A 13896-nucleotide genomic window follows, 5' to 3' on the forward strand; every position below is an offset into this window, starting at 1 on the left:
GCACCAGCTTCCACTGTTACCTGATCTGAGAACAGCACTTCTCAATCCTCTGGGAGTCAGCATGAGGACAGCCTGTAGCACTCCTGGCTTCCCCAGGCTGGGGCTGATTTGTGCAGCAGCAATCCTCCAGCAGACAACCATCAGTGCTCGATTTGCTCTGGGGGCAGTAAGGGGAGCTTGCCCTTACAGCAGCATTTAGGAACAATTTGGTGATAACATCTGCTGGGTGACTCCAGTGACTCACTTCAAGGGTTTAGGAATAGGATTCCAGAAGGTAAATTCATGACTGTGTATTTAATACAATCCTCCACATTACAGGATCCACCGGGAACCCCAAGCGGCTCAGCCCCAAGAGGGATGGGGTGTTTCACTGGCAGAAGAGCCCTGCTGTGGCAGGGAGAGCACACAGCTGACACATGGCAAACAGACTCCATCTCTGCTAGCACACACCTCTGCTTGGTAGCAGGGTGATGTGAGACTGCAGCTCCATACCACAGGGGGCTTGCAACAGCAAACAAAGAAAATCAATGTTTTATGTATCTGACAAAGACAAATTTTACAGTGGGGGTTGCTTACGCCTCCAATTAAGCAATTTATCACTTTAATAGAAAGCAGATTCTTCTGCCATTAAGCTGAGGCACAGAAGAGAGTTCTGAAAAAGGTTCCTAAGTGCTCTTTCTCTCACAAGCAACAGCCAGCTCAGGTTTTTCAGCTGAGTAAGGCAGAGTCTGATGCTAAGCAAATGTGCATCACAGAATGGCACCTGGCAATTTGGAGAGATGCATTCCTTAGGCATTTCACCCTTGTCAGAGAATGGTCATTTCCCCATCATGTTACATTTAAACAAGTCTTCACCTGACTGCACAGCCTGCTTAAATAAGAACACTTTATAATCATCCTAAAACGGACAAGGTAATGGAAAATATTCTGCCTGGTATCTCACTGTAAGGTACCCTTAATCCCTGAACACAGACACTAATTAAGACTGATCAGAGATGGAACATGCTGCTTCTTTCAACTTCCCTTCTCCCTCTGGGCACAGAGTAACAGCAGCTTGATCCTACAGATGTAGTGGAACTGTATCCAGCAGATTACCATGCATATTCATCACAGCTGTACTGGGGGCAGGCAGCAGCACCTCTGAAAGCCAGTGTACCTCTTCATCTGCACCCCACCACCCCTCACCTGCATGCCCTTGCGCTTGAAGGCAAGCAAAGCTGTGCTGGTTCATTGAGGGTGCTCTGAGGGTACTGAGGGGAGCAGATTGTTCCAGAACAGACACACATGCAGAGCTCTGAAAGCACAGGCTGAGGGCTGTGGGTGTCACCACACGCAGTAAAATCTCACTGTGCCCTACACTGCTGGAACTGTTCCAGGTAGGAAGGGCTCAGAATAACTGACACCAGGGACACATCCCAGCTCCTTCTCTACAGGAGCTGTTTGTTTTACAGCTAAGGACCAAGTAACTGCTATGCACACCAGCAGGACAGCACTGTGATGGGGGTAGTTCCAGGACCTGCTAAAATGATAATTTGTTGTAAATTGCACTTTTATCTCCACTTCCATTAAGCCCCTTCATCATTTCCTCAGAATCCACAGGTATGCCTCAGCCTGGCTTGGACAATGCCTGATTTATGCAGTAAGACAAGTCTCACATCCAAACAGAGCAGGTGTCCCATCAAAATTAAAACTTGTCCTTTTCTCCTCCCTTCAAGGTGAGGCTGATGTGCCAGTTCCACATCTAGCTTTTTCCTTTGTGTGCCATGCTTCTGAAAATGGGAAAGGAAGCAGCAGGCAATATCCTCCCCTTTTATACATGATCATACACAGAAAGAAGGAATGTATTTGCTTTTAGGCAATTATTTCCTGGGGCCAAAATACACTGAAATCAATATTCCTGACAATCAATGCCCTTATTTATTTGCAGAAGGTCTCAGTCTTTAACAAAGAAGTTACCAAAGAGCAAACCCCAAAAAAGCCAAAGCCATGGAACAGAAGCACTAATATCTGAAAGCCTGAAAGGAGCTTTGTACCTACTAACTGAAAGAGAACAACCAAGAATTAATGACACAACAGAAAGACTCAAAATACACAGCATAAAGAGATGGTCCTGGCCCCCACTTGATTAATGGGTAAAATTCACAGAACTGCTGCTCATGATAGAGCCTACTGTGGACTGTGCTGACAATCTGCTCCCAGCCCTCTCTGTTCTTACTTGCTCAGGAAATTGTTAATGTTTCAGAGGACTTCTCATTCTCCCTGTTCCATGGCAAAAGTATCACATTAAGTACATGAATCCAGGCAAATCTGAGCAGCACTGGGGGTTTGACTGCCAGACCCTTCACAGTCACTCCTCTTCAAGGGGAATGCTGACTTTCAGCTGCTCATTTGGAGATCAAAATAATGCTGCTCCATTCCACTGACTCCATCTCCTCCATTACCATTTAGAAGCAAGGTGTCTAGTTCTGCCTGCAACACTTGTAAAAGTAAACCTGAGCTACACCCATAACAGAATAGTTTTGCAAATAGTTTAGACCAAATTAGCAGGGTTTTGCTGGAAAGCTGAAGCAACAACTATTTCACTCCATTTTTTAGGAGTAAAGATACCTGCCTGTCACTTGTACTGAGCAGGCTGCTCACGTTCACTGTGGGAACTGGTAGAACACCCCTCACCATGTGGTGCTGGGGACGTGGGGGAGTGGGCTGCCTTGCTGGGTGAGCTCTGCAAAGCTCCACTCATTCTGCAAAGAAATCACACAAAAACCACCAGCCTAAGAACACCGCAAAGGAGATCTCATCATTGAGCCTACACATCACCTGGGGTTGATCTATCTTTACCCAAGTAGCCCAAATTTGGTCGCTTTCTGGACATAGTCTGAAAGGCTCCTGTATGCAATCACTTTAGGGAGAATGGCTGACTTGACATTTTTAGTGGTGATGTAAGTATTCCTCATTTAAAACCACAAGCCTCTCCATGGTGGTGACCCTGAGGAGTGACTCATACCCTGGTCAAAGTCAGTCAGGAAGAATAAGCCAGCAAGTCACAAACTTGGATCTAACAAGTTCAGAGCAGACAAAGAAAACATCAACTCCTACAGCAGTGTGCTGACCTGTGCCAACCCTTGCTACTCTTGTTCATAAGCTGGACATCCCCTCACTGCAAACTCTGCAAGAGGAGAAAAGCCCTGGCTGAGGTGGGCCCCCTGAAAACCCAAAGAGTGCTGCAGCTGCATCTCTTGCATGAGTTTTCTGTTTCATTTCTTTTACTGCAGCCAGGTCCAGGCCTTAGCAGCATGCTGAGCTTTGCAGACACTGTGAAAGTAAAACCAGAAGACTGCATTTCCTTCAGCTAAAATCCATGTGCTGTGGAGGTCAAATGGGGACATTTAAAGGAGATCCTCAGGAAGTATTACATTTCCCTCTTGAGTCACAAGTCCAAACAAAACAAAGCATATGGCCTTTTAGTGCATTCCCAAATTTCCTGCACCAGTCAGATTTCTCTTCCTTCTGTTTAATCCTTCACTTTTGAACCAGATGAACCTGTATGAATCTTGTCAAGCTGACTCTAAAAAAACCTGCTAAAGACAGAAAGAGAAAGGCAAAGAATTTATAGTCTCAGATATAAATCCATATGCTGAAGGTCAGGCACTAAGGCTCATTCACATCACTGAACTCATCCCTTGAAGCACGCAGGTGATTCAGTCTGAGCTGTAATGCAGCACTAGTGGACCCACAATTACAAATAAACTCCAGTGGTAAGTGTTCTCCCAGCAGCTGGCACTCAGCCTTCCTCCAGGGCACAAGGCAGTCTGCCCTGGATCCCTAATAAAGCAAGACTGCTGTCTGCACTGAGAGGCTGGAATAATTTCCTCATCACAGCCTGTCTCTGACATCTTAGTCTATGTTTCCAGGCATGACAAACTGCTTTAGCCTGAAGACTCTTTCCAGTTCTCATTTGCAAGGTATTTATATCCTGTCCTCATTTTCCAGATTGTTTGCAAATACAACAAAACAACTGTGGTCATAAGATTTTCAGATTTTTCCTTTCTGAAAAATGTGGCAGCCTCAGGGCCAGACCACCTCTTTGTATGGCTGAGTGCCACACACATGCCACAGGCAGGGACACTGCCATGGGCTCCCTTGTGCTGCAACTCATGAATGGATGGGATTCTCCACACTCCATCCAAGACTGCTGGTAAGGAGCACATCCTCTATGAGATTTAACTCAGAAGAACAGGAAAAAACCCCATGCTGCTGCCCCAAACCAAAATTCATACAAGTTCAGGGAGAAGGCTGAATCCATGCAGCCTTGATATTGACTGAAGATGTGGCTTTACACACAAAGCAAGGCTGGAGGGACACCTGGAAAACATTTCCCCTTCCCCTCAGGAAAGGGCAGAAAACCTTAGCTTTACAGAATTTACAGATTTCATTAGAAAGGAATGATCTATCTTTCCTTCTGCATCTCCTTCTGGAAACAAGAGGGTGAAATTTGATCTTTGATTTGCACAGCCTGAAGCGAGCTTTATACTGAGTTTCATTGCTTTGAAGAGGACTGGGAAAAACTAACCAAAACTGCAAACCTAAATAACTACCAGTGGCTGAGCTGCTCACAAAGTATGTTCAGACAGTTGCAGAATGTTCAAATTCTTAACAGAATCCAACCAAGTAATAAAGCTGCCCCAGGAACCATGCTCCCTAATACTCCTCCTCCAGGGATCCAGGGATGCACAGTGGTTGGTGACCCCTCCCAGCCATGGCCCCAGGTACATCCAGCTCCATGGCAATGCCCTCTGTAGCTGGAAGCAGAGCACCCAGCTGGATTCCGGAGTCACCTGGGCTGCAAACCCATGGTTTCTCTTTCCAGTGGGAATTTCTGCATTCTGGTATTTCCCCAGAATACCAGAATACTTTTGCCACACAAGAGCCCTCATAGATATGAGAAAGGTGACAAAGAAAACCCACCAAAGCCTGCTAAATAAACATCTTTATTCTGTGCTACTTAACTGCCCAGTTCTAATTATCATCTTCATCATCCCCATTTCCTGCAAATAGTCAGCCTTTCTGAACAAAATCTGCTGAAGCTGCAAACATGAACTCTGCCTTACATTTGCAATCGTTTTAAAAAGCATCTTGAGACAGCAAAACCTGGCTCATCAAGTTACTGAGCACACCCACCTGCTGCAGAGAATTCCCAAAGCCACAGATGCTCATGGACATGTCCAGGGCAGCAGCCAGAGGTTGATAGAAAGGGTCAGTAACAAGAGGGCACTGAGCCCCAGCAGTTCTGCACCTTTTCCTTCCACAAATAGCTGCTTCCAGAGGGAGGTGGGGGAAATCCCTTCAAAACCAGGCCAGGGATGATTGCTGCAAGCATCATCATGTCAAACCAGGGAAGACAGTACTGACACAGTCCATCAGTCTGTCCTTGGCTCTTTGCCCTTCCCTCAGCCACACTCCAGGGAAAAGAGGCACCAAGAAAGTGCTCAGCTGCACCTTCATCCCAGCCCTTGGGAGAATTCAGGGGTGCAGACAATCCCCTTTCTCACCCAACACTTCTGTTCACTCCTGCATGGTGAAGAGAGATGCTGCACCCCAGGGAAAGGCTCAGTTCAGCTCAAAGCCTGCCTGCCAGCCAGCACAGAGGGGCTGCCAGCGCCCAGTGGCTTTCTGGCAGCAGCATCCTTCCCAAGAGCTCCATGCTGGCAGCACAAGCACTCATTTCATGATGGTTAGTTTATGATCTTGCCATGCTGCCCTGCTATTTCTGAACAGCGGGGCTGTAATCGAAGGCGTCTGAGGGCCCAGGAGAGAAGGGAGCTATTAGACTGAGAGTTCCTGTGGTGTCCATGGCTCTGCATGGCAGGATTCAAGCACAGCCTTTGTGAGGGTTTGGACACTGGACCCAAGAAGGAACTCCACAGCTTTCCCTATCCTGTCCATTTCTGCTTGTCAGCCACTCACAGCTCCAAAACTCAAGTGTTACTTCTCTAAATGAAATGCTCTGGAAGGAACACAGGAACTTCACAATGGTCATCAAAAAGGGCCAGCACAACCTGTCCCAAGAAATCACACATCACTGGCTCTACACTGGCACTCTGGCCTTATAGAATTCCTAACAAGATAGTTCTGGACACCTGAGGAGCAGCTAGCAATGAAAAGGGACACAGGAGAGTAGTAGTCCCTCTGTAGTACAGGCATCAAAAGCTTTCAAATTTACATTTTGATTCCATTCTTTCCTCTAATCCTGGCATAGCTCATCAGCTGCATAAACCTTGTCTAAATCACAGCTTGTGATGTGGCATCAACACACCCTACCTACATGAGTTACCTGATGGTTTCCAGAAGATTAGACTACCTGGTGTTAAAACCAAAGCAATTAATTCAGAAATAGAGTATAGACATAACATTCAGCACCTGCATTATGGGCTGGTGTAACTGCAGCCCTTAGACCACTCTGAGGAGAAACAGGCTGCAAGCTTCTGCTGCTCAGAGCCAGCTTTTGTGACAAGAAAAAGACAACAAGCTAAAATAATGTGATGCAGTCTTCCCTGCTAACTTCATCTGGCACTCCTCCTCTGGCACATTCCAGCACCTTGGCTGCTGCTTTGGGGAACCTCTCTTTGTACAACTCCCAGCACTTTCATGAGCACTGAGCAGAGACTGGAAAAAAGAGCAGCAGCTCAAGCTACCAGAATGGGATTTCCTTGGCACATGAACTGCTGGACAGTAGTGCTGACATTTCAGTCACAGAGAGCGTGGAATATGTCACAAGAACATGAGGCTGCTGCTGCTCTAGGACAGGGCTGCAACTCTTTATCCATCTTTATCAATCAGCAAGGAAGTAAAGACTACATTTCACTCCACTGCAGCCAGGTCTGCTCAGAGTGGACCTTCTTATTCCTGCCCAGTGGCAATTACCCCTGCACAGGCAGCAGCTCCTTCCTGCAGGACAGGAGTGGGTGAACTCCAACAGCCTGCAGCTGGCTCTGAATGAGTGAGGAGAAGACAAAGACCAGAGGCCCCACCAGCCTAGGAAAGTTTTATTTTCCACCTCTGCACAAACTGTGTGGGCCTTAGTTGGAGCTGGTGCCAAGAGAAATGCCCAAAGATCAGCTCCTGAGGTGCACACAGGCACTGAGCCAGGGTCCTGCAGCCCCCTGCCCATGTGTTCCTTCTGAGTTCAGATGGGCTGTGAGCACCCTCCTTACTCAGGATGGGATGGTGACTCTTTGTACTGCTGCCATGGGGCTACACAATGAGTGATGCCCACCCTGCCACCAGTGACATGGCTGAAGCAGGGACAGGAATAGCCACAGAACCAGCTCATTTGAATTTCTTGACCAGCTACTGAAGCTGGTCAAAAAATCCAACCCATTCCTTACCTGAGATGTCTGTTTCATGGCGCCCTTCACAGCATCTCACTAAGAATCAGTCTTCTCCCTTACCTACACAGACCAAACCCCCACTTGTGTTCAATCCCCCAAATTCCCTCCTAGAGACACTACAGGTATGCCAAATCCCAGCAACACCTGCCCCCATGCTCTCTCTGGACACAAGTACAGCAAAACAGCTCTAACTTCTCCCCACACTAACAGAAAGAGCAAATGGCCTGCCTGGACACATAGCCTGTATTTGTAACAGGAGCTGCACAAACTCCCTGTGCCAAGGAAGAAAAACATGTAAAATCTTGAGTCTCTGTGAGCAGCTGAGATGCTTTCCTGCTCAGCTGACAGCTCCCCTTCTCCAGGCCTGCATGGGGGAGGACACACCTGAATGCTCCAAACAGACCCTCTGCAACCTCCTCTTCCATTTATTGGCAGCACAACCCAGCAAACATTTGTTCCAGCAGCCTCAGAACCTGACAGTCCCTCCAAAGACAGCAGTATCCCATACAAAGGAGCACTTTTTTACCTTTTCTGCCAATTCTCTGTACAGTCAGGGGTAAAACAATTACCTCATTACAGTCACACACCAAATTCCCTTCTGCTGGAATTCACATCAGCCCTACTGCAACTTTATAACATTTGCATTATAAAAATGTCTGCAAAGGAGTCCAAGAAAAACAGCTTTTTGTTCAGAGGAAGCTCTGTGGTCAAGATGATGTCATCAGAAAGCGCCAAATTAATTTCCTGTGGTTACATCCTACAGGAAATCCAAGAAGCTCAGCTTTCTTGCTAAACCAAGTAGTCATTTGTTGTCAATAACTGTTAATTATGTGCCCAGATGTGTCATGAACTAAGGACTATTACAGTTAGCCCACATTCCCTGGACTCCCCTCAGCAAGATCTGTTTAAATCAGTGGGCTAAAGACCAGGCAAAATGCTCCAGCCCCACATCCCAGGCCAGCCTGGGGCTCCCCACAATGGGGTATGAAACCCATGGGGCTCTTCCATAGGGCAAGAAACCCCATGGAAGAGCAGCAGCCACACAGGTTACCCTGTTAGCAGCAACAGGGACCCCGATCAAGAAAACTCCACAAACAATAACAAGTAACAGCTTTTCTGCCCTTCATGAACAGAAACAAGGAAATCAGGAGTGATTCAGGAGGTTTTCCAGCTGGTAAAATAATCAAGAAAATGTCTAGGAAGTCTCTCCCCCAGACACAGTCCTTCCACAACCTACTGAAAGATGCATTTTTCCAAGGTTTACTTGATATTTAACTTACCAAATTAATAAAGCAGTAAAGAATTCAGCAAATTCTAGCAGATTTCTTTCCACAACTTACCAGTGGGAAACTAATCTTCCTCAGCTTTTAGATCTCCCCCAAAACCACCTGTGCTTACATGAATTCTCACCTGCCCTACTGCCATGCAATCATCAGTCTCCATTTCCCCACTCAGAGTAGAGGGGAATCCCTGGAGCAGGGGATAGGTTTTGTATCTGTGCACTAAAATATGATTCTGTCCTTACAGTGAACTTTCAGTAGAAATGCCTTGGGACAGCCTCCTCAGCCCATGCAGCCCACTTCCCTGCACTGGCAGGGAGCCCAGCATAATTGAATGGTCAAGGCAAAGCAGATCCTGCACAATTTGTTTTCAGGTTTGCATGGGTTCTTTCTGCTCTCACTGGTGTTTAGACAGAGTGTATTTTATGCAAACACAGGGGACAGGGATCTTGCCCATTTCTTGTCTGGAAAAGGCACAACTTAGGATGCAGCTTAGCAGAGTCCAGGTCAGCAGCACCTGTAACACGGGGAAACGTGCTGAGGACAGCGAGGGCTCAGCTGCAGCAACGTGGTACTGACACTGACCCAGCAGCAGCTCCTGCCCCTGGAGCCCAGAGCCCCCCTGTGCTGTAGGAACAAGGATGGCAAGGCAAAAGCACCTGCTCAGAACGAGATGGGAGAGGCAAATGGACAACCCAAGCATCCTGCCCCTTGCACTCACAGATTGTATCTACCGGTACAAAGACTTTCCTTAACAAAAGGCAAGTGGACACCCAGGAGGAGAAGTCACAGCTTCCAAATTCTTGAGGTAAAACAGGGTAGACAGACAAGGCTTTTTTATAGGTCCAGATCTGTCTGGAAGACCATGCAGGGCAGACTACCAGCTTTGACTCTTTAAAAAGCTTCCTACCTCTCTGTCCTTGAGCTTCATGGCAAGCACCAGCTGATGTCTGTGGTTAGTAAGGGCTTCCCGGTAATTTCCTTTGGAGAAGAATGCAGAGCCCAGATTTCCATGAGCTCGGCATTCTCCTGTCTGGTCACCTGTGTCACATGCAAACAAAACAAAGATTAGCTAATACAGGCACTGCTGGAAGCATCCAGTGGGAAGACTGAAACACGGGGTACAAGTGATGTTCTGGTGTGAGAACCAGCATTAGAACAAACTCATCTTTGTGTTTAATACACAGCCAAACTTCCCTCTTTGCTGGCCTTCAGAAACTTCTACAGTAGCCATCAATCTTATTTTTGGAATTGTTTTACTTTCTTCTGCGGCCTAACACTTGGCAATTTTCCATTCCTCCCTGTTTATTCCTTGCTTGACATTGTGAAGGTCAGTCAAGGGCCAAGGTCTAGAATAAGCACAAAGCATGCCAGCTTTCTCCAGAAAGCAATTCTGCAGCACAGCTCAGCTCAGAGGTACAAAGTACACCTACAGCCATCTTCAAGAGAGCAGTCCTTATGCTCTCAGTGAACAGTCCTGGCTCAAGCCTTTGGGCATTGTCTCTCCAGCTCTGCACAGTCAGGGCTTTGTCTCACACCTGTCTGCTCTCCTACAGCACCCCACCAAGCCGAATGCTCTTACTGTTGTGCAGAATATACAGTACTCAAGAGGGATTTTTGAATTTGTTTATTTTTAAACACACTTTGTTCATCATTGTGTCACTACTGATTTGTTCCTTCCCTGGCTACTGCCCCAGAATCTCAGAGTGAGTACTTTTGTTCATCTTGGAAAAGCAGATGGCTTCATTTAAGACTCATGTAAGGTCTTGAGTCTGAGCCAACACAGGGAATAAGAGCAATTCTCACATACGTGACATCAGGTAATTAGAAGACCCTGTAAAACCTTAGCACACCCATTGATCATCTGCCCCTTCACAAAGACAGGCAAACAGGGATGCACAAACCTGCAGTCTGCACATTTCAGAAGCTTCCGATTGGATTTAGCAGCTTGTGAAAACCCACAGAAACCTGAGCGAGATGCTGATCATTAACCTAGCTCTTGATTTGTTTCACCAGTCCCAACCCAGCACTCCAGAAGCAAAAAGAGGATTCTTACCTAAACTCTTGGCTACGTCCAAGTCCTGCTGCATGTATCCAGTGCTTTTCTCCGTGTTCCCGAGGGACCAGTACGCACTGCTCAGCGCAGAGAACACCGATCCCCGCAGCTTCAGGCTGCAAGTGCCAATCTTCAGGGCAGCCTCTAGCACCACCACAGAGGCCCCGTGGTGGCCTGCAGTCAGGAGCTCCTGACCAATCACAGACACCACAACAAAGGGGCTCTTGTCCAGCTTCATCTTCTGCAGTTGTTGGTAGGTGGGCTCCAGGGACTCTGAAGCACAAAACCAAAGACAGAGGTACTGAGCAAACCAAGTTATTTGCATCAGGAATCACCTTCACAAGTCATTTTGACTTTTTTGTAAACAGATGACACATGACTTAAGGGCCAGACAGCCCAAATTCAATGAAGATTTATTAAGGGAGCTTGGGGCTCAAAGGTACCATCTAAGATCTGGCATATCAAGACAGATCACCTGGCAAGCTGCTGTTTGCTTTGCAGAAAGCACTTCAGGAAGGCAGCATAAAAATAGAGCTTAGAGCAGTCTCAGCCTGAGCTCTGAAGTCTGGCTTAATGGCAGAAGGAATACAGAAGATATCTATGGAATTTTGTAGGAAACTGGAAATGGGCCATCTGCAGTGTCTGAGAGCACTGCAGTTTTTGCTTTTTCAGCACAAACCTTCAGACAAATGTCTGCAAAGTCTGTGCCTGTCCAGATACCCAAGCATATGATGTGTGCTAAGAGAGGTGACCAAAACTGCAGAAAGAAGCTGCTCCTTCTGCAGGAGACGGTGCTCCTGTGGCATGATAGCACTGGACCTGCCCAGCTGCTTCAATCTAACTGCAGCAGGGAGCACAGTTGATACACAGCTGCACAAGGCAGTCAGCCAGAGATCATCCTGCCAAATCTGGGGATGCTCCCACAGAATACCATATAACCTACATTCTAAGCAGCAGCCTTAGCACCTCTGGGTAGCAAATCAAATTGCATTCACCAGGTAACTGCTGTACAGGACAGAAACTTCCAGATGAATTCATTTTGGAGGATGGAGAAAAACACTGTAAAAAAGCAAATACCAACAAGGATATTTTTTCATTTCAGTGCTCCTTGGCTCCTAAGCCCTGTGGCCCCCAGCACCATCTGCTGAGGAGGACAATTGCCATGTTCCCTCCTGACTAACAGCATTAGGGCATTGCAGCACAAAGCCTGCAAGAGACACAGAGCTAGGAGGAGACAACCCCCTTCCTCTAGAGAAAAAAATCTTGGAAACGGGGACACGATGAAAGAGAGGCAAAACACTGCACAGCTCATATGGCTTCAAGGTCTCTGTGATTGCAAACACTGCTTGAACAGAAGCGAATTAGCAGAGCAGCCTTTTTGCCTTCTGGAATGTTGTGTTTTGAGATACAGCAGTACCACAGAAAAGCTGCTGATGTGCTCTTCTGGGGCAAACACTGGCCTGGGGCATTTCAGATGTGCTGCTCCCAACCTAAATATTGTGGGAAGTTGTTCCAGTAACAACACAGGCAATGCCACAGCAGCACACACCTCTGCCTGCACCGATACTGGAGAAAGGAAAAACCAACGAGGACTCCATGGGAACTGCTGTACAAACCCAGTTTGATTCATCTCCAGTGCCCCTCAAGCTGGCCATCACCATCTTACTGCCCCACTTAACCAGAAAGGTAGTTTTTGTTCCTCCTGTAACTTCAGGCTCTATTCTTGGCATCCTTCTGACTCGGCAGAGAAGACAAATCTTGAAATCTTTCCCTTCAGCCCTCTAGGTTCTCCTGTCCTCAGATGCTGGGACTGAAGCTCCTACCTCTGGCTAGTTCAGCAGCAGGTGAAACCCCTGAGAACCCCCATGTGCTTACCTCGCATGGGAGACTTCATGGCGGCCTCGACCATGCCCACCAGAAGCTGAAGGCTCTTGGGATCCTGTGCCAGCCCCGAGGCAAAGGCGGCCAGCGCGTCCGCATGGCGTCCCAGGTACTGCAGGGCCACGCCCTGACGGAAGTATGCCTGCAGGAACAGAGGCAAGAGCAATGCCCATCACTGAGCCAGCACAAACAGGCACAAGTAACACAGCTCCTGACCTCGTGCTGGTGGGCAGCAGGCCACACCACGGCACTCCGGCTTCTCTGGCCACATGCCTACAATCACTGCCAGCCAACATTGCAGTCTGGTCTGTGAACCCCACCAGCGTGTACCCCCTCTCTGTGATCACCTTCTGAGCTTTTAGCAAGGCCTCTGAACTGTTTTGGGGTCCAGGGTTGGTCACTTCTAGTAAGGCAAAACTTTACCCTTGGACCTGGCTAAATACTACTTCTTAACTACTTATAACAAGATACTTTTTCTCAAGACCCTCCTTTCCAGTCTCGGCTCACACAGCACAGAAGCAACCCACTTCCCCTCCCATCAGCTCTTGCCAACGAGTCCAATATCAACATCTAGCACTAGCAGGGCCCAAAATGTACTGAAAGCTCAAGCTGCAATGAAACACAACACAAAGATGCAGCCAGGAGCTGAGCCTTCTTTCTCCACTCACATCCACAGAGGCAGACACTGTCCAGCACTGCCCCACTTGCTAAGTGTACTATATATACAACACACATACATGTGTGTATGTGTATTGTATACACTGATCTATACCAGCTTCTTAGACTAAAGCAAGACACTTGTAATTCTGAAACTGTTTACAAGACGATTTTTCTTAATTCCTTAATTTTCCAGAAAACCATTTATGAGAACCTGCAATACCTTCAAAGTAACTTGTATATCCTAACACCGTGTATCTCCATTTCTACATCAGCAACACCAATATGCAGCTGCAAAGCATTCCCAGAGCTCCCAAATCTGCACACACTGGCATACCAGAAACCTATACACAAAGCAGGAACTTCACACACACACTCTGCTCACACAAGGAGCACAAAGCTCCAGAGCTGCAGAGAGATACTGGGGAAAAAGACCACAGAAAACACAATCCAGTATTTACAAAGTACTCAGGTATTTGTAGCACACACATCTGGACGCTGTGTTATAAAAAGGTCTTGAACCTTTAAGCACCTTTGATGCCTGTTACTCAGGTTTTATCTTCATGCCCAGCTAATACCTTTCAAATGCAAATTTTGCTGCACTTTGAGTTCATTCAAGCCTATTTCAATAGCA

The 13896-nt window shown here is 47.2% G+C and overlaps 1 protein-coding gene across 4 annotated transcripts in view; it reads right to left on the bottom strand.

Moving 5' to 3' along the window:
- The window catches only part of TTC28 (tetratricopeptide repeat domain 28), a 109455-nt gene that overhangs the window by 35060 nt on the left and 60499 nt on the right, over window positions 1-13896 (bottom strand). For all 4 annotated transcript variants that reach the window (XM_053959631.1, XM_053959632.1, XM_053959633.1 and 1 more), the window contains 3 exons: window positions 12600-12747; window positions 10725-10997; window positions 9579-9709 (listed from right to left, as the gene is read on the bottom strand). In XM_053959631.1, the coding sequence (XP_053815606.1) occupies window positions 9579-9709; window positions 10725-10997; window positions 12600-12747 (552 nt within the window). The remainder of the gene's footprint in view (window positions 1-9578; window positions 9710-10724; window positions 10998-12599; window positions 12748-13896) is intronic.

Source organism: Vidua chalybeata, chromosome 18 (genome assembly GCF_026979565.1).
Source record: "Vidua chalybeata isolate OUT-0048 chromosome 18, bVidCha1 merged haplotype, whole genome shotgun sequence".
NCBI lineage: Eukaryota > Metazoa > Chordata > Aves > Passeriformes > Viduidae > Vidua > Vidua chalybeata.